This window comes from Trypanosoma brucei, chromosome 3 (assembly GCF_000210295.1).
Source record: "Trypanosoma brucei gambiense DAL972 chromosome 3, complete sequence".
NCBI classification, from domain to species: domain Eukaryota; phylum Euglenozoa; class Kinetoplastea; order Trypanosomatida; family Trypanosomatidae; genus Trypanosoma; species Trypanosoma brucei.
In genome coordinates this window covers 1,268,022-1,288,035 of record NC_026736.1, presented here as the reverse complement: position 1 = coordinate 1,288,035, position 20,014 = coordinate 1,268,022, and the positions used below count along the sequence as shown (strand labels likewise).

Genomic DNA, 20,014 nt, shown 5'->3' with positions numbered 1-20,014 from the left:
GGAATGGACACATGCAACATCAGAACTGCACATTGTTAGTACAATGTTTAACTCGTATTTGTTTTGTTTTCCTTCTTATCTCTTTGGTATCTTCCTCAGCGAAGAATCCCCGCACAGTGTCATAAAGAGACCTCCAACCCCGTTGCCAACGCGCACTCGCAATGGTTATATACGCCCCCCTCCCCGCCGAGCGACGGCGGAAGAGCGCAACCGAGGAGGAAACCAAAGCGAAAATATAGGCAAACGAGAAAAAAGGTGAAGCCCCACCACACCTAAATGTCGCCTTGCAATTGAGATATCACAGCTTGAATGATATCCGGATTTCTCCGGACTCCAAAGGCACCGCCCTCCATCACGCGCAAATACTCCTTCAACTGCGGTTCAGTCAGCATCCCCATAGACTGGAACCGAAACGCCGACTCCACGGCAGATATTATTCTTTCAACACCTTTGATGTCCTCGTCAGCCAACTCTGCTCGCGCCTTCACATTCCGCGCCGCTTTCGTCTTAGGACCACACGTTTCGTCTCGGTTGTACGAAGGGAGCAATACCGCCTTAAACTCATCAAACACAGAGCCGTATTTTGCCATAGCCCCACGATCACCCCACGTCCGATCAACTGCCTTTGACAGTTGCGAGAACGGAGCTACCCCTGGAATTTCCTTTGACAACCCACTCTGCTGCTGTGTCTGTTGCACAATACTCTCAATAGCTTTATAGCGTAGCTCCAAAGCAGGGTTGGGAACTACGTTCACATTGTACTTAGACGGCAGCGTGGCCAGCAGTCGCTGTGCAAGAGCAATATCACGTTCCATAGGTTTCGTTGCATCGCCGAAGAGAGGGGATCGAGGGGTGGTACGAACGTCGTCAGCATACGAGAGAGGCACGACGTACAAACCAAGACCGTGCATCACAGGGAAACTAGCCGTGTCCACATGATCACCGTTGAGCCCGGGCGGCACAAGTGCGACAAGACGAGGAGGAGTGGCGTAACGCGTAATGTGCTGCGCCATCGCAACCTTCCGCTGCTCCTTCAGCGCTCGAGCCAACCGAATGAAAAGTCGAAGCGAGCCATCGCTACCGTCTTGCGGATCTGGGTGGAGGACGCACGACTTCCCCAGGACGTACTGAGGGTGCAGAACGTCATCAGCGTTTTTGAAGCATATGATGGAAAAGCCGAGAGTTAATCCCGCCCCAACGACCTCGGCGATATGCTTTTTACAACTTAGAGGAACGTTTGGGCACGTCCCCGGTCCCGTGCTTGGACGTGACTTGCCCAACTGCCCCGTACTGATATGTGCAGGTGGCGCACCACTCTTCCCCGCGTGGCAAGGCAGCAAAATAGGGGCCCCCACTCCCACCGCACGCTGCCGAAGCATTACCATTTCACCTGCGCGTCCATCCAACCACTTCGATAATCGGCGCTGCGCATTTGTCATCGGGAAATACATACCCACTGTCAGTCTTGGTAGTGCCGAGCCCTTTGCGCCTACACCAATAGTTAGTGTTGTCGTTTGAGAGGCTCCCCGTGGGTGTGTGCGCCAGCGGACTGCCGTTGAGAGCGCTCCCAGCATAACGCTATCGTCGCTATTCAGGTGAACAATATCAATAGTGCCAACCCGTGAACTGTTTGTTGCCTTCGGTACCGCACCCGTAAGAGCACTCCAAAACTCGTCCACACCGCCGAACTGTGTTGCCCAACGCTCACTCATTGCAGCCGCTTCTCCCGATTGCGTTGAAGCCGCAGGTGACGGAAGGGCAGTGGGGCTCATATCATAGCACACCAAGCCCACTCCCCCAGAGGACAAGCTCTCGATTTGGATAGCACATTTCTGCAAAAGCTCCTCGTCACCGCGATGTGGGTTCACGTCGTTTGTGAAGAGAAAAATTCGACGATGTTTGACCTCGGAAGGCAGCTGGGAAAACAAATGCCGGGCTGCCCGCAGCGCATCCCCGAGATGAGATTTGGCTTCAGTTGAATGGCCAATCTTCGTCACAATATTTTCATATCCCGCTGACGGTACCCTCCCCGCAGCTACAAGTTCCTCCAAATCCAGTACAGATTGTATTTCCGCTGAGCAAAAAGTATGAAAGACGTATACACCAGGGTAATCAGGATGTGTGCATTCCCTTGTATTGTACAGCACCAACGCAACCATATCGTTGCTGTCAGATATCCCCTTGTCCTTGTACAGTTGCTGAACGCAGCAGATTGCCTTTTCGAACACTGTGGGGGTTTCTTTCACTTTCACCTCGGCGATATCGTCGTATACCTGTTCTGCTCCACCGGCAAATGGGTTCTTGCAATCATGCGCAACAACACCTTGGAACATGCGTTGTTGAAAGTCGACGAGGCACAGCACCACATCAAACTGGTCTAGAGAAGAGACACTACCCGTCCGGAGAGAAGGCTCATCCTCCGTTGCATAAGTTTCATTAAAATAGCTGTCATCCTCGTCGTGGAAATCGAGCCCGTCAACTGACATGAGCCACTCATCATAGTGCGCCATGGGTCCAACCCGGCGCACCCCTCCTTCACAAGCTTAGTAAGTAACACAAATGATTGGATGAATGAACGAACAAAAAAGTGAAGGGAAGAAAAACGGTAAAAATAACTTTTCGATTGTTCAAAATGATAAACGAAGGCATGCCGCGAACAATAGAAGGAAGGAAGTCAGCAAACATTAGTCAATAAATAGGGCAGTGAATACGTGCTTTGGTTGTGTGCGCTGTTGCGGTTATTGGCAGTACATCGAAGTGCGGGTCTCTTTGCTTCATGTTGAACCCCGCCTCCCCAACAGAAACATATACATACTCGGCTTACCGCCAGACGTCGTTCCTACAATGAAATAGAAAAGCACGTAGCAGAGGAACAAGAAAAAGGGGACGGTCGAAAAAAAAAATAAAGGGATAATTCTAATCTAACTCTTCGCGGAGAAAAGAAGAAATGAAACACGGAAACCCCACTGATCGTGAACCCTTCTAACATAAAACTAAAATAAAAACAAACTCACGGGAACAAAAGGAGAAAAGGGAAAAACCAACCGATGATACATATTTATTTAGCCGTACACTTCCCCGTTCTCGAAGCCCCTCTCCCCGCACGTTTATTGGCGACCATCAGCTGAAGCAAACAGTGCGTCGCGCTCACTGACCCACCGCTCGTACTCCTCCGCGCTCATATTTGCTGTTGGATTGCGTAGCGGCTTGGCGGGAAACCCGAGTTTAGTACCTCCTATAACTGCCAAAACACTTTTGCCGCCGCCGGGGGAATTGGAATCCTGGCGATTCTTCCCTTCCCGACGCGCACGTGCATCCACCTCACCACGCCATATTTCAACACCCTGCGCTTCCTTCACAGCAACCACATGTTGGCGCCGAGTGTGACGGAACTCTTCAGCAAGATAATCAGTGCCAGCCTCTGCGAGCAGTAGTGGTGGAATCTGGGCAGGACACATAGGGTCACGTGAGTGCCCACGATATTCAGCAACCCACTCGTCCACCAACCGCTGTGACTCAAGAGATGTCACATTAGAAGCGGTAGGATCGAAGACACCAGCACCGGGAATATTGCGCCGCTGCAAGCGCTCGCGCCTTTGCTCCTGCGCAACGGCATTGAGGCCGTCCACATCACTTTGGATCAGACGCATAGTCGCCGTTGCCTCACTAACAGTAGGCATGGTGAAGTTCTGCGGCATCCATGCGCATGTAGTGTTGCTGGCGCCAGGTATTGGTGGTGAATCCGTGAACCAATTCTCACTCGGTTCCCCGCGCGCGGTTGGAGGAACTGTGGGTTGAGTAGCTGCAACCTCGACAGTGGATTTGCTTTGTACCGTACTGAGCTCCCCATAACCGTCAACAAAGACTGGGGTTTCTTCCTTCTTAAAGAACTTCTCCATAGTGTGTTCACCTTCACTGTGTGTTCCACTATCTGATTTCTCATCAGGATCCGCATTGGGTCTTCGCGGAGGGAGTTCGCCGGCACCGCCCTCGTTGGTGCCCTCTACTGGCGCTGTCGCACTGCGCAGACGGTCGAGCAGGTCAAACTTTTGGTCGGAACCCTCAGCGCCACTAACGGCCAGGGGCGTGACATCACCGCTCGCCCGAGTGGCAATAATTTTGCTTCCATCAACTTCTTCAACGGCATTAGCGGAAACTTGAAACTTCATGCGCATCTTACTCATTGCCTGCTCGGGGCTGTCGCGGAGATGCTGTAGGAATGTTTCACCAGTTGCATCTTTCACTTGAGGCGAGGAAGACCTTCGGCGCGATGAGACCGCATTTCCCGGTACGGTAGGATTCAGAGAGGTGACAGGCATCGAAACCCCCCTCCACTCCCCCGTTGCGGTATTTTCTGCGTCGGGAATTGCAGCATGTTGCTCCGCTGACGGTCGGTGCTTCTCTGGCAGCTGCGCCACCAAAAGTGCAGTGAGATGCTGCGCTCGTTCTTTGCTCTCCGCCTCCTGTACAGCGGCCTCGTAAAGCAGAACTTCTTCCGCACTCCTCTCTCCGAGCTGAGAGGCGGCAAAGAGAAAACAGTAACGAGGATGTCGATCATTTGGAATAAACGCCATATCTCTCCGGCGTTGCCGGTGCTGCGGCAATCCAAGCGTCACGTCCGAATCGATGTTTGAGACGCACGATTGAATGCGTTTGGTGTCCGGGAACTGTAGTACGTACCCCACGGCCACCGCTTCTTCCACTGTAATGTGCACGCGGGGATTGCTCCCGTGCAGAAAGATGTGAACGGGCGCGAGTCCACCTGACTCAGTTAAGTCAATTACATTCATACGCTCCTGCTTAGAGTCATTCAGCTTGTGCTGCTTCGCTTCCACCTTCATCAACTTGTCACGATTCTCTAGAAGATTTGTCATCTGCTGCAGCTGAGGCAGAGGACCATTAAAAGTTTTCTCCACAAAGGCGGATGTCAGGGCTCGCTGCTTCGCCAAGAATGGATCGGCTTCGAAGGGGACGGCTACAGGTTGCTTTGCAGAATTCGGGTGTGCAACAAGCTGCCTTCCAATAACAGGATTAATGTGAAACGGAAAAGTGCTCCCTGCGGAAGCAAAGCGAATTTTGCGTGGCTGCTCCTTCCTCTTATGCTTCGGTGCATGTGGTTTAGTCACGGGCTTTAATGCCGGAAGCGAGCTACGGTGATCACCAACCGTAGGAACGTCAAACGTCTCTGAAAGTTTAAAAACTTTGCCCCGCTTCTTCTTACCTTGTCCAGACAGTGTAGAGTAAGAAATGTCCTTCCAGTTTACGTATTCGCGATGCTTAAAGCAAAGAGCCTTCAGTTGACCCTCTGCGAGCCATTCCGCGTATTCGAAATATGTGTTCCCATAAGGAGGTGGTCCCACCAAGGGCATCCGCGACCGCCCAACGGCATCCACGCCGCATGGAGGGACGGGGGGAGCAAATATACTCTGCATGAGCTGTTGGACGTGACCTGCAACCTCCCCAGAGTGCTGACGCAGCACCTCCACACGCTCAAGTGCATCCCGCAACTGATGTCGGGTAAGTTTCCATCCTTCCACCATGGACTTCGAGACGAGTCCAAGGGGCCAGCGGTGCAGGATTATAGTTGGTTCCCCAATGACACTCCCCGGGCCATATTCTGCCACACCATCAACAATTGATGAAACCTTACCATGAGTAATGATCAGCATCTCCATGCAGCGCGCAGAGGTTGACGTTAGCAATCTCCCCGGTGGATACACAACAGGCTCCACTCGCTCTTGTATGAGACGGATAAAACTATCGGATGCGTGGCGGAAGAGTTCGCAACATTCGCGTAGTTTGTCCGCCAGTACCGTCGTGTACCGCTGTTCTCCCAACCACCGCATACGGAGGGCAGCGGCTTTCGAAAGCAGACTTGCCCGGAGGGCATCATCACGCCTGATAGTTGCCGCAAAGCTCTGTCGTGAGAGGGACCAAACATCACACGGTGTCTTTGCACGAAGCACAAACTGTCTAGGTTCGCCGAACAGCACCGACAACTCGCCAAACGACGCACCCTGAGGAACCTCCTGCAGAACATTCCCTCCAGAAAGAGAACCGCATTGGCATGCATTAGGCCTAGAAGGGTCCGGTGGCGGCACCTCTTCAATAGTCATTATGCCGCGCCGCAAGAAGCTCAGGTGTCTGTTTGTTGAGTGGGGACAAAGAATGATCTCCCCTGGAAAGTACGAACGAGGGGCTAGCTGCGTCACCAGAGCCCTTATTGTGTAGGCTGGAGTGTCCTGCAACAACCAGCTCTGACGCATGAGAATCTCGTTAAGTGGGTAATGACGGCATATACATTTCACTCGAGCCACAGAAATGCATTCCATCAATGCAGAGGTGTGCCGACTCGATGCCGTTGGTGATGTGGCAGTTCGCTGCTTTCCCGCATGAGAAAGTGCCATCTGGACAAGAGCTTTGTGGAGGTCCCTCGCACGGATCCTCATTGTCTGAATTATGCGTGAATCCGGGGACGACTCACCCCCCCTTCCAGACGGACCCGTTGCCTCAGCGGTAACTGTGGTGAGCCGAAAAGGCTCAAATCCAAGTGCTTCCTGTGCACTAAGAACATATGGGGCCCGGTTCAACTCCGTTCGAATTGCTTGGAGTGTGGGTTGTCCCATCATACGCGAGACGCGCCGCATTGTGCGGGTAGCAGTGGTCGAAACGTTGGAAAGAGAAGCCATATCACTCGCACCGTCACTGAGCGGCTCCGGTGCCGCGTTGATCAATTTGAAAAGTTCCGGTTGAAGTCCCAGGGCCCCACTCAACCTCAGTACTTCATTAGACACAAAATATTGCCTTCTACTACCCTCAGAGAAGCCCATTCTCCGGCTCTGCAGCTGATAGTGCACAACCTGCACGCTTCCACTCAACACAACATGCACAAACATAACCTCGGGGAATTCCCCGGGATACGCGAGAACTGCTCCTGGTTCGTAACACTGCGGGACCAATTTTCCCCTCAAGGCGGCAGCCAGCTCCTTCTCGTCGATCGGCGCCGCCGAGTCAAATACCTCTGCCGATGCGTCTACAAGAGTCTTAGTAAGAATACGAATAGCGTCCTTGTACAACCTCTCCGCTTTCACTGGGTCAGATAACATGTGTTGCTCCGTGAGTCGTCTCCGATTGAGGAGATTGCGCTTGACACCCATGATAGGGGCGAAGAAGGTGCAGAGCGTCCGACCAGGAATAGCACGGAGTGCTGTATTTACAAATAGCAGCCTATCTGCTTCAATACTACATGAGCCACGCTCATCCGTAGTTGCCCGAAGGCTGTCGTCAAAAGAAGCGGCACCATTACGCGCTCCCTCGACCGCAAGAGCCAAATCACCTTGTATTCCCATAGATGAGCACTCGAGTGTTCTGTCACTTCCAAAGACGCCACTGTAACAAATGCTCTGCTAAACACCCCAAATGCGTCGTGCAGCGCCTTATGTGCTTCTACTGGGGCACCTAAACAAAAAGGCGTCACCCACGTATCCCTAATTATCTTTCTATCACACACTTCGTGTACAGCCGTGCAGGAGTAACTTCACGTTTTCGGTTTTCTACTCGCGACACCCACACTGCATGTGCCGCACAAAAAAAAATGTGTATGAAATCAGAAACAGAGGGGAAAACAAAAACAGAAGAACGGTTATGCTGGCACTAAGTCTGCGTGCATGCGACGCAAAGCGCATAAATACACACCACATAAAATTTTATTATCCTTTTCTTTTTTCAATTCCCCTTGGCACACCCTACACAATCCGTACCCACAACCGTGCTCGTGCAGATCGGGAACAACAGACAGGTGGACTACATGAAACACATTCAAGACAAAAAAAGTTTCGGAGGGAAAACCTCTATGGCGACGACGTCCCACATCAAACAGTCCAACCGCACAACAACAACACACACACATACAAACAAACAAACAAACAAACAAAGGGACAAAACCAAGACCCCACCTAGTGCCATATACATCGTGTAACATTTATATATATATATATATTGTTTTTCATGTTGGTGAAACAATAAAAGTAAAAAGGGGGAGAATGTGATGGGTTTGAGATGAAAATGGACAAAACTCAAATAAAACTTTGCCAACACTGACCTTCTGAGTCCTTAAGGTGTCGGAATGTACTTTGCCATGCACTCACTTGCCCATTGTTACAACTCTACTCTCTAGATTCACACGTAATTCTTCTCTCATAAGCCTTCTTTATACGCGAGCATATTCCACACACACTCAGAAAGAAAGAACACGCAAGCCCCCTTCTCCCCTCCTCCTCTCCTGAAAAATATGTTTTCTCAACGTATACCCGTCCGTCACCACACGTAGACTCGAGCGGCAAGCCGACAAACAAGAGAAGGAAGGGAAAAGTGGGGAAAGATACAAAACAAAAAAAAGGAGAATTTAAATAATGGTGTCGCATCCAAACTGGGGATTGCACCTCATATGGTACAAAAACATTCGCAACATTTGTTATTGGTTAACGGCTGTGTTGTTTGCTCTAGCATTCCCCCCTCCTTGGAACCCCGCTGTTAAAATGTCTCGGACCGGAAGAAAGGGATGGGATGTTTTGTTCCTCCGTTCATTATGACCCCCTCCTCGACAGACGGTTCGCCATCGCCTCCACATCCGTCCGGGAAATCTTCGTCGTTGGTGGGTCGTATGGGTACACGTGCTTCTTAAAGAGTTCCTCATCCCGTTTCACGTAGTCAACACGAAAGAGTCGTTCAACGCTCTCCTTTAGCTGCTTCTTGCCTATTGTCTTTGGAGGCACCTCTGGTAGGTACCGCTTTTGTAGCTCCTCACGGCGTGCCTTACTCTTAGCAACCTCCTGATTGTAGATGCGATCCACCTGATCCTGTATCTCCGACTCGGGGAGCTTCTTGTCCTTACTTTGAAGTTCGAGTGTCAATCGTCGTTCGCGCTCCTCCTTGCTCTGCTGAAAGCGCTCCCGTTGCACGTCATAAATGCGGCGCACAAGGTTTTCCTCCTCATCCTTCTTTATCCGGCGACTGGAGCAGAATGGCCTGGCGAGTTGGCGCTGCCGTTCCTCCTCACGCCTGGCGGCGCGTTCCATCTGTTGGTCGTACAGACGCCGCACGAGTTCATCCGTCTCCTCACGAGTCATCCGGGGACCGGAAGGGGGCACTTCTTCATTATCCGCCATTTGTCTCGCCTCTGCGATCTGTAGTGAAAGTAGACCAATGCAATGCAATATATAATTGCTTGTAACCACAGCAAGACCCCTATAGCTTAATTAACGGCGAGTAGTTGACACAACACGAGCCTGCACTCTCCTATTTCACAGTTATTCGTCCCCTTCTTTTCGACTCCCTTCTATCACTACCAACGTTCCCTCTTGGTTTCTCCAATTGTGCAAAAGAAAAAAAAGGCTTCACTAACGGGTACAATTATGTGTAACTTCACGCGCCTTCCTCTAAATAAACAATAACGGCACCAACTACCCAAAAACACTTATGAACGCAAGCAGAAAGCGAATACATCAAAAAAGGAAAAAGAAGCATTCCATGAACAGGCAGTTGCAATAACACAATAAATAGCAACTCACCAAACCCCCCTTCCACCTCTTAGATAGAACACGTAAAAATTAATTCTGTGATTGAAGAGGAAAGTGCAGAAACATCCAAACGCATTTCCAGATGTCGCATCTCTCATATAAGACCGCAAGTAAACGACCGCCACCCCAATGCTTTGGAACAAAACATTACCCTCTTGCTAGAGCATACGTCGTCTCACCTTCAACTCCTCTGTGAATACGGCATGACTTTCCGTGTAAGCGGCACTTGGGTCATGGAAGAAGTTGTCGGCTGGTCGAGCCACGTTGATTGTTTGTACAGGGCCCCGTTGCTCAAAGACTCCAAGCTCTCCGCGGTTACTGGAGCCGGCGCCCTTCGAGCATGCGGCGCGCTCGTAAAATACCACGGAGGCCTCCTGAACGTGTGGGGCAGCGGCAGCCCAGGGCAATATATGCAAGTCGGCATGGCCCATAAGTAGACAACGCGCCTTCGCAGCGCGGAGCGATGAAAGCGTAAATTCAGGGTCCTCGCTTTGAACTAAAATGACCACCTCATACCCCACCTCCTTATCAGTCCCGGGAACGGGGGACGGGACGCAGGCACTCCGGGCCCACAACACTTCTGGTGCGAAAAGGCAGAAAAAACGGTGGAACTCTCCGCAGAGTTCCCGTTCCACCCGGCGATAAGCCAGCAGCAGAAGCTGATCCTTCTGCAGTACACGGTCCGTTGCCTCCCGCGCAAGTACAAACTCAATGGGAGACGCTGGGTTAAGGACAATGTCCACCTTCTCAGGAACAATAGAGGCATTATGCAATAGAGTTTCCGTGTCAGCAAAGTAGCCAACAAAGAAGGAGTGGAGCAAAGGACCAAATGTAGGAAGTGGTGTTGCCTGCTTGATCTGAAAGGGGGCCGTGCTGCGCACCTTCGCCCAAAACGCTGCAATCGTCTCCTCGTTCTCACGGCAACGGTTTCCTCTGGCTTCTTCGCCCCCTGGAACATCCCTTCTCTCCAACGTTCCCTTTCTTCCGCGCATACCCACCCTACATACTTTTTTCCCTTTCTTGCGCCGCTTTCCCATATTTTGTGCCTTCCCGTCCGTCTCCACCGGTTGGGACTCCAAATAGTTAAAAAGTTCATCAGCTCCCATACAACAAGTACGATGGTTGTGCTCGTTAACAGCCGTAATCTCCTCGGCAACAGGAACACCTGCCGCTGCCAATAACGGCCCTCTCCGAGTCGCACACATCTCGGTTGCACCAGACAGCGTATTTGACGACTGGCGCCGAACGTGCCGAGCCCACCATTCGCTCGCCATGACATCGGGAAGAGGCAAAGTGCAGGCGGCCCCACCGTTCTGCTCCTCCTCTGCCGCTTCGGCGGGACCATCAGCCCACAGCACTCCGCTGGGGTCGCGTACAGTAAATCGAAAGCGCCTGCAGAACAGGCGCAGGTAGTCGACCGATGTAAACACAGGAAGTGCAATGTACTTATCTAACGCAAACACCTGTGGTTGTACGTCGTACGGATCCCAAATACCAACGGGTGACGCAAGCGACAAGAGCGAACCAACCATAAAATGACGCATGAATTCAAGCTCGGTACGCGCATCACGGTTTTCACTTATGGTCAAGGCAATGGCGCTCTCCAGCAAGTCATTCCGCGGAAGCATGTCACGGAGTTTACTGGAACAATCCGCCCCAGTGGAGGAGGTGGAACGACGAGAAGACAAACCGGCATCTTTGACCTGCTGATGTCGCCGTTGCCTCGTCCCCCGAAGCAAAGCGCGTCGCTGGCGAATTTGGCTCTCCCCAGCTCGACCTGCAGCCCGAAGACGCGATAAGTGTGACTTTAGTTCACCTGATGTGGCCATGCGGAGTAAGCAGCGGACATAAATGAACATTTCTCTGCAAACAGTTCCTACGGCTCCACCATTACACTTCCTTCCCCATAACGATGGTCATCACATAGTAAGTAACAATAAAGAAATAAACAACAGGGAAAGATAAAGATAGAGACATGACGATATCAAAAAACAGGGGATGCACAGTATCATTTTTTTCCCCCTCTTGCGGGGCGCAGACCATTGGCCGGCATCCGCGTTGGCCCAAACGAAGCATTCCGACTGCAACCAGAGGGAAAGGGGGTTCGCGCGAAATCGTAGGGGGTTGAAAGACGATGTCAAACACTAATTTAAATGTCGATAAGCTTGAAACAATCGGAAAAAAATAGCACCAATACACATAAAAAAATGTACGTGTGTTTATAGCGCATGATCCAGTATGTGGTCACCGTCACATTTTCAAATACACACCAGCTTCTTGTTGTGAAATCCGAAACAAAAAAAAGCATACTCTGGCCTCCTATGGCACGCACTGACATACTGAGATGAAAGTGAAGCCGGTCAAAATGACTAACAAAAGTGCGTTAACGCCCAACAGCCGTCGGTGGTATGTGAGTGGTCAACCCACTAATGCTCAGTACACACACACCACAGAGGGGGGGGGGGGAAATGCACAAGAAAGAGAGAGAAAGAGAAAGAGTTGCATTCAACCAATATGGGATGCACCACCCAGAAGCGATGTCAGGTGAAGCCACAGCCCACTTCGTTCACGACCATGGTAATAAGATTTTCACTCCGCTCCTGGGCTCACTCACCTGTAGAGTCGCACATTGTCAATATAACTTTTCCATTCGTCATATTACCCTCCATGAAAATATGAGCTTCTGCTACATCCTCCATCGCAAAGGTCCGCTGCACAATAGGTGTGATGATGCGGCCCTTCAAGTATGGAATCACTTCCCTCTCAAACTCCTCCACCAGGGATGCTTTGTACTCATCTGTCTGATCACGAAGCTTTGAAAAAACAATCGTTCCCCGCTTTCGGAGCAGAGTAGAGATGTTCAACTCAACCTTGGAGCCACCCATAAGGGCAATGACTACAATTTTGCCATCCTGGGCCAACACTATGCCATCCTCGTTGAGGTATGAACCTCCCACCACCGGGTCCACGACAAGATTCACCGCGTCCTCTCCTACAGCACTTTTTACTTTGTGGCAAAAACACCTCCCCATTTCATCGGGAGACCTGTCAACCACGATATCCGCAAATTTCTTGCAAAAGTCCACCTTACCCTCGGAACAGGTAGCGACGACCTTCGCGCCGAAGTACTTACCCGCCAACTGCATGAGAGAGGTACCAACGCCACTGGCACCAGCATGGACAAGCACACACTGTCCCTTTTTTAGCGATCCGTGACGTCTCAACAGCTGCCAAGCAGTAAGGAATCCTTCGGGAATTGCAGCAGCCTCGACAAACGAGTACTCATCCGGTATTTGCATAACTGAGCCCTCGTGGGCAACGACGAGATCAGCATACCCTCCGCCAGCCAGCAGCGCCATCACACGGTCGCCTTCACCGAAGCGCTTGACGTTGCTACCAACCCTCAGCACCACGCCAGACACTTCGAGTCCCAAAAGCTCACTAACGCCTGGAGGTGGTGGGTAATGGCCCCGACGCTGCGAAATGTCCGCACGGTTAACACCAGCAGCTACGACTTTGATCAGCACATCGTTTGGACGTGAGAAAGCTGGCTCGGGAACCTGCCCAATTCCCAGCATGTTGACTGCGCCATACGCCTTCAGCGTAACCGCACGCATAGTTTTCATGATGTCCTCGTTAAAGCACCCCCCCCCCTATTGTGTGCAAGTTGTTTGTGTTCCCTTATCCCGATAAGCAATCTGAAGGAATGCAATAAAAAATGGAATAGTTTATAAATTTTATTTCTTATCCCCATACAAGCGGCAAGAGGAAACGATTTAACCAGTGAATGGCACTATATGTTGTAACGAATTAAAACAGGGTAAGAAAAGTTACGCCGACCCACACGACCTCAACAAAGTGCCCCCGCACAAGGCAATAACAGTGTCAAAGTGGGGTAAGTAAAAGTACATCACAAAGCAGCGGTGTGGCGGTAAACACGGCTGTCAATTGCACCAAGCAAAAGTAAGGTTGTTGACGTAAGGGCAAATAAGCTGCTTCCGAAAGGGGGGAAACGGTGAAATGCAGACGACCAGCAGAACGAAACTATTTAGGTCGAGGCCTCCGGCTTATCTCGTTCCACTGCCGCCCTAGTTCAAGATATGGATTAAAATTTAAAGAGCAAAGGGCTGTCCCTATCCTCTTTTGCCGTTCATACGAGACGACCCTGATGCTGTCGCATCTCCTCTATATATTTTCCTCTTCCCACTGAAACACAAGAACTTAGGCTTCTCAACAAAGCAGTCGCGGTTCCTCCCCATACTTATGTGGTCGGTCGCTTCAACGATTGACAACAATAGAAAAAAAAAAAACATAAAGGTGTGTGAGGAAGAACAAATATAATGCCTTGTTTCGGAACGCGGCACTTTCCACACCTGACAAATAGAGGCAAATGCATTCGCTTACACATATATACATGGATGTGATACATTTTTTTCCACAACCATTAACACTTCACTGTACCCCACTAACCCTTCACATACAGATACGCACGCGCAATCTTTGCCCTAAAGTGCTATCACTACGCTTACAAACAACAAGTAAACAACCTCACTCATTTAACACTAGATCGAACCCGTTTTTATTTCTCATGTTTTTATTTTTTTCTTCCTCCAAATGTTCCCCTTTTCCCAATACCCACTCACTCTTCTCTCATCCCTACGTCTTTTAGTAACAATACCATGGGGGAAGCGTCAACTATTATTTATTTTTTTTTGGTTTGTTTACTCTTCTAGTCTCGTGTATTTGTTAACTTTTCTTTCTTGGTTTATTGTTATGCGAAAGACATGACAAGGCGGAAAACCCACAAAAGAGAACGAAACGAAAAATACATACCTACTTCCTCCGTACCAGACCAACGGGTGCAGAAGAAGAGAGAAAAAAAACAAACATCGTACATACTATTGTGCGGCTCCCCATAGAGCTAAAGTTGCCTGGGGTTGGCGACTGTGGCGGAAGTTTTGCTGCCCGTCGAATCGTTCAACTGTGTACCCATGCCAACAACAAATACGGAGCGCATGAGTGGAGCAGTGCCCACTTTTCGCGAGCCTCTCCCCATCCCGAGAACGTCATCTGAGTAACCCAATTGCGCATTTTCTTGCATGTTGGAAGGCACTGGACCAGTTTGGAGTGGTCCCAACGAACGCCTGGCTAATTCCTCTACAAATTCCTCCAGTTGCTGCACCTCCCGCCGATCAGCTTTCTTTTTCTCCAGCACAGACGCCCTCTCTTCAAGTTTGTCGACGCGTTGTCGCAACACACTGCCGTCATCCACCGCGTGCCGTCCTTGACTTACGCCAGCACTTGATGAGTTTCCTGCAGAGGGATTGCTGACGTCGCACCCTCGATGTCCTTGAATAGGTGGAGGTATCCCATTCGATGTGCCGTTGCTTGCAGCCCGCTCGGATGCCTGACGTTCTTTGCTTGTGGAAGTTGAAGGTTCTCCCCCAGCTTCACCCTGCAATGGTGCTGCACCGGGGGGGTGTGGTGCTCCCACGATTGGTGGAAGATCCCTCTCAGGCAACCGTGGTACACGTCGGGAGGATGGCAAGGTATTACCGGTTTTGAGTGCAGCTTCAAGGTAACACAGTCGATCTTCGATGTCGGTTAGAACAGCCCTCGAGGGAATGAAACCCTCCACCAATGGAGGCACAGCGTTGCGTGAGTCCTTTTCCATGAAGAACTGTGAACTGTATGCAGCCGCGCCATGCGCCTCATTACCTCGTTCCGCTCGCTCAGTCTCCAGGGCCTTTAGCCGTTTGTCCAACTGAGCGATGGTGGCATTGATTCTCTCCAACGACTCTGTTTCGGCAGCGGGGGTCGCCACGCATGGTGATTTGGGTGCGGGATCCGTATTCCCCGCAATATCGCCGGCGCTTGAGCGCCTCAACACACCTACGACACCCTTTGCGGCGAGTGAGTCCGTAGTCTGATGTCGATTCAGCTGCCGCATCACCTCCAACTCCTCAAACAGTTTAGTGAATGGGGGAAGGGAGTGAAGGTATCTCGCCCTCTCATGTGCTGCGTGCTGCAAATTACCCTCTGAGTCACGTGTGGTCAGCGCTCGAATCTTCTCTACATGACCGTCCCAAAGGGCTACGAAGTCGTTCAAGCACCCAACATCCTTCTTCATCTCCAAGTTCTCCGATCGAAGCTCGGTGATACATCCGTCCAAGCGTTGGGTTTCAGTTGTCCCTGTGTCCGATACTGTACTTACCGCTTCCTCCAACTTAACGAATCGTCTCTCATTTATGCCTTCACTGCTGGTGAGCCTCTTCGTATTCTCGGTACAGAGCTCCTGCACAATGGCGACTTCCCGTTTCAACACTGCTACCTCCTCGTTGACGCCTCCACAGCGCATCGTCGTCTCTGTGAGCTCGTCCACACGCTTCCGAAGCTCTGCGTTTTCCTTTGCAAGCGCATCTAGACGATTCATAATCTTCCCAATGTCCATATCATGGCCGTTGCCCTGGTCAACAATCAGACGAATTAGTTGTGTGAGGCGGCTGTAGCTAAGAGTCAGCTGCGCCTCGATCATATCCGGGATGGCGGTGGCATCCACGTCCATTACTGTCATTATCTCCTTAGTGGGTGGGTGAGTGGGCGGTCTTGTTTTACTGGAGTTTTATTCCCCTACTGTATTGATAGTTGCTCTAAGCGTCTCTCACTGTACGTATGGTTATCGAAAAACTGTACCGTTCTAACACGATGGCTGTGGATGTGGTAAGTACGAATGGACGATAAAACAAAAAGAGAAAAGGAAAGAGACAAAAGAAGACGTTTGGGTGAAGAAAATACGCTCGGCGCACAGTAAGAATTAACGGGCCCCAAACTATGGGCATCGAAAAAAAACGGACGGTAATTTCAACATGCAGAGCAAAAAAAAATATGAGGAATGCAACATCAAGAGTGAGATCCTGTCGAAGTCATGTTCTTCCTCCGCTCAATCTGTTTACATCCCTTCTCCATCTTCCCTCTCCGATTCTCCGCAAGCATCTGAGGCGTAAAAAGAATTCAACAATTGGATAGCATTGGCCGTCTGAATCCCTTCCCTCCTTTTTCTTTGGGTTTAGCCCCACATTGCCCCCAAAAAAAAAAAAAAACTACGCGGGATATTTAAAAAAAAAGGCTCTTAACATTCGTTACAGCGTAAAAGATACATAAAGGAGCACACGTAAAAAGAAACATGTCCCTTATTTTCGGAAGAGGGGAGCAGCGAACAAACCGTTACTTCATACGCATACACACTTCCTAAGCACATAGATCGCATATAAATGGAATAACTGAAACTGGTCACGCGCTGTTTGGTCAGCGTGCCGTTTTTACTGTTGCCTTTACATTTTGAACTGCGCACCACGCGCAATTAGGAACAACACACGGCGTCCGGTGCCCCAAAGCACTTGATTCTGCAACAAGACCTAATCCTGCCCTACCCTTCGTCCCTAGCACAGTTTCTCGTCCTAAGATGTTCTGCGACCCCATCCTAGTGGACTCCCTCCCGCGCACCCTAGAAGATACAGACCTCATATCACCCAAGTGCTGCATCACACTCTGTTTGTGCGGAGCAACGGGGCAGATTGCAGACCCGTCGGGTGGGTGCGGCGCTGGTCCAGACATCCTAATGGGACAGCTACCCGTTCCTGAAGGTGATAGGCCCGCCTCACCGCTCTGAGTCGCTGCCTTGTTCACGGGTGATTTTTCATGTTGAGGTGTACCAACTGCTACCCCGGCTTCGCCGCGTGTCCGGGGTGTAAGATTATCCTGCGGCTCACGCCTGACTAGTGGTGTTGCAAACGTCTCCATCTGAGGCGGGCGAAGCACGATAGGGTTCCCCTGATCGTAGTTTGAGTAACTGCCATGAAACGGCTGTGCAGGGTCGTAAGACGACATGACAAGCATTGCCGCGTACGTCTTCGTATCAGGGGTCGGGCGCCGAAAATTTCCGGCCGCAGCAAGATCCATCTCCCGGGTGCTGATTACTATTTGGCTCGGCGCTGTAGACTTTCTTGTTCCTGTGTCATCTCCCAGAAAGCTAAGATCGGGAAAGTCTTGACCAACTTGCGCTGTACGTAGGGTGGCAAGCGCTCGGTTAACTTCCTCCATCCGTGATTCTACCTCCTTTTCTAGGGCAAGGACGCGTGACTGGGAATCTGCACCCTCTAAGACAGCCCCCAGAGCAGCGCAACCATTGTCATTTGGTTCCTTCTGGTCCCGCGCATCGACTACTAACTTGGATGCGCCACCGCTTTGCATACGGCCTTCAAACAATCCAACTTCCATGGGTGCCCCGTTTCGTTTCATGAGAAGTCTTCGGAAGCTAGAAATTTCTCGTTCCAACTGCTGAACTCTCATGAGTGATATGGAAGCGTCCTCCCGCGCTCTTCTGTCGATCGTACCGGGTGCGGCCGCGTTAACTGAGCCTTTGTTCACGGCTGCGCGCCCAATGATACGAAGGCGCTCTTCCAACGAAGCCCACCGCTTCCCCCAATCATCCTCTAGGTCATGTACAAGTTCAAATAAGCGAGAGGTATCTTCTCGAGCAGCCTGGTCCACTGCAACCTTCTCGGAAGCGGAACGGTCAGCACCGCGGGGGACGTGGCTCTCCCCGGAAGGCCGTTCAGGAGGCTGAGTGGAAGTGGAACCTATTGGGGGTGATGAGATGTGTGTGTCTGATACTCCTTTGCTTAGGCTCGGCGTGAGTTCCTTTAGCTTCCTCACCACATACTTCTCGAGTAGCTCCACCTGCTCCAATGCAGCGGCAGCGTCATCACGGGCAACCTCATCCACAACCGGAGTATAACTAGGGGCAATCTCCCTCGGTTTACCGGCCTTCTGAAGAAGATCACTTTCAACGGCGCCACTCGGACCGGGCCCGCTGCCCCCAGCACCGGTCTGGCCTTTGGACATTACTGTTGGGGATCTCTCCCTCCGTTTGGGAGGGGTTTCAGATTTCCTTGCACCCATACCGGCTTTGGGTGCTGTGACATTTAAGTCTCCACCTTGAACCTTCGCAATAGAACGCTCGAGTTCCTTGAAGCGCTTTGCTACGAACCGACTCAACTCCTCAATGTCCTCTCGTGCCTGCAAATCCTTTGCGCCGGTGGCATCAGAAGTTGGCGACAGTTGCTCAGATGCTGATCCCTGAGCATTATTTTTGTGGCCGCCGTGTACGGACCGAACCCTCTGCTCTAGCAACTGGAGACGCTTAGACAAGTCGGATATCGTGTCCCCATCCCCAATATTGTCCTGCCGCAGCCCGTCACGAGAATCCAGATGCTCACCATAAGTGACGCGGTCGCGAGCCCCACGGGGCCCGCCACGGTGGGTTCGAGCATCCTCCTCATGGAAGGACTTGAGGTCGTCCTCGTGCGACTGACGGTTGCGCTGCCGCCGGGACCCGCGCGAATCGTCACGGCCAGGCCGGGTGTCGTCGCGGTTGGCATGGGACTCTTCGATTGGAGACCGGGTGCCATCGTCATTAGACTGGGGTTCGCGAACCCGCCGACGCCCTCGTGTTTCATCACGGCCAGAACGATTGTCATCGTTAGCAAAATTATTGTCATCACGAATTGTACGAGTGTCGTCATCGCGGGAAGACTTCCTCTCAGCATCATGAGCCTGCCGATTACGAGCCGATCGAGGTCCACGCGAGCCATCACGACCAGACTGACTCCCATCACGAGGAGCGCGAGACCCGCCTTCACGCGGAGTCCGCGAACCATCATCAGCCGCATCCCCAGGATCAGCAAGGCGAGCACTTCGCGCACCGCGTGTTCTCTCATTTCTCTCACCGCCCACAGTACGAACGGCCTGTTTCTGCTGCTCCGCCTGAGAAGTAACAAAGTGACGCGCTTCACTTCGTACCACACGAAAGGGTTGGAGGTTCATAATGTAAGTGGTGTACTCGTCAGGAGTAACAACGGGATCCCCGTATATACTTATCAGTCCATCCACATCCTCAGTGCGGGCCCCCCATAGTGATCTGAACCCTTCCAACGACTTCACCCGTTGTTCAAGGGATTCATATTCCTTGGAAAATGACTTAGCGCTCCCCCCTACTGAGGCAGGAAGCTGCAGTGTGGGTACCGACTTACGCATTTTCGATGTTTGTTGCCGAAGATTATTCACCTGATCCTGTAGGTCGTTGATGATTACCCGCTGTTCCGCTTGCTGGTCTGCAAGAACTTGAATGATTGATTTGAGACTGCTAGCTTGGAGTGTAAAATGACCCTCGAATAGTTTACCGTCGTCAGTAAAGTCAATGTGCCGGCTTGTGCGCGGTAATACACCGGCAGCAGCGTCCTCATTCCCTACAAGAATGGTTTTAGTGGGGCATTGAAGTGGGTTAGGATCAAAATCCACAGTTGTGCCTTCTATTGTTCCCATTCCTTACGTGTAGCGCCGCAAATGACGCTCCACAGTCTCTACACTCTTTCGCT

General features: G+C 51.3%; 7 protein-coding genes across 7 annotated transcripts; all 7 read right to left on the bottom strand.

Moving 5' to 3' along the window:
• Positions 1-272: 272 nt before the first annotated feature.
• TbgDal_III5630 (KU70 protein, putative) lies at positions 273-2,510 on the bottom strand (the record flags this gene model as incomplete). The annotated part of the gene is made up of 1 exon (XM_011774209.1): positions 273-2,510. The coding sequence occupies one exon, from the start codon at positions 2,508-2,510 to the stop codon at positions 273-275; it is 2,238 nt and encodes a 745-aa protein (XP_011772511.1).
• Positions 2,511-3,107: 597 nt separating this feature from the next.
• TbgDal_III5620 (hypothetical protein, conserved) lies at positions 3,108-7,349 on the bottom strand (the record flags this gene model as incomplete). Its single annotated transcript, XM_011774208.1, has 1 exon — positions 3,108-7,349. The coding sequence occupies one exon, from the start codon at positions 7,347-7,349 to the stop codon at positions 3,108-3,110; it is 4,242 nt and encodes a 1,413-aa protein (XP_011772510.1).
• A 1,236-nt stretch (positions 7,350-8,585) lies between these two features.
• On the bottom strand, positions 8,586-9,167 carry TbgDal_III5610 (hypothetical protein, conserved; the record flags this gene model as incomplete). Its single annotated transcript, XM_011774207.1, has 1 exon — positions 8,586-9,167. One exon carries the CDS (start codon positions 9,165-9,167, stop codon positions 8,586-8,588), a length of 582 nt encoding a protein of 193 aa, XP_011772509.1.
• A 569-nt stretch (positions 9,168-9,736) lies between these two features.
• On the bottom strand, positions 9,737-11,437 carry TbgDal_III5600 (hypothetical protein, conserved; the record flags this gene model as incomplete). Its single annotated transcript, XM_011774206.1, has 1 exon — positions 9,737-11,437. One exon carries the CDS (start codon positions 11,435-11,437, stop codon positions 9,737-9,739), a length of 1,701 nt encoding a protein of 566 aa, XP_011772508.1.
• Positions 11,438-12,184: 747 nt separating this feature from the next.
• Positions 12,185-13,204, bottom strand: TbgDal_III5590 (oxidoreductase, putative; the record flags this gene model as incomplete). Its single annotated transcript, XM_011774205.1, has 1 exon — positions 12,185-13,204. The coding sequence occupies one exon, from the start codon at positions 13,202-13,204 to the stop codon at positions 12,185-12,187; it is 1,020 nt and encodes a 339-aa protein (XP_011772507.1).
• A 1,295-nt stretch (positions 13,205-14,499) lies between these two features.
• Positions 14,500-16,152, bottom strand: TbgDal_III5580 (hypothetical protein, conserved; the record flags this gene model as incomplete). Its single annotated transcript, XM_011774204.1, has 1 exon — positions 14,500-16,152. The coding sequence occupies one exon, from the start codon at positions 16,150-16,152 to the stop codon at positions 14,500-14,502; it is 1,653 nt and encodes a 550-aa protein (XP_011772506.1).
• Positions 16,153-16,883: 731 nt separating this feature from the next.
• Positions 16,884-19,961, bottom strand: TbgDal_III5570 (hypothetical protein, conserved; the record flags this gene model as incomplete). Its single annotated transcript, XM_011774203.1, has 1 exon — positions 16,884-19,961. The coding sequence occupies one exon, from the start codon at positions 19,959-19,961 to the stop codon at positions 16,884-16,886; it is 3,078 nt and encodes a 1,025-aa protein (XP_011772505.1).
• Positions 19,962-20,014: the final 53 nt, after the last annotated feature.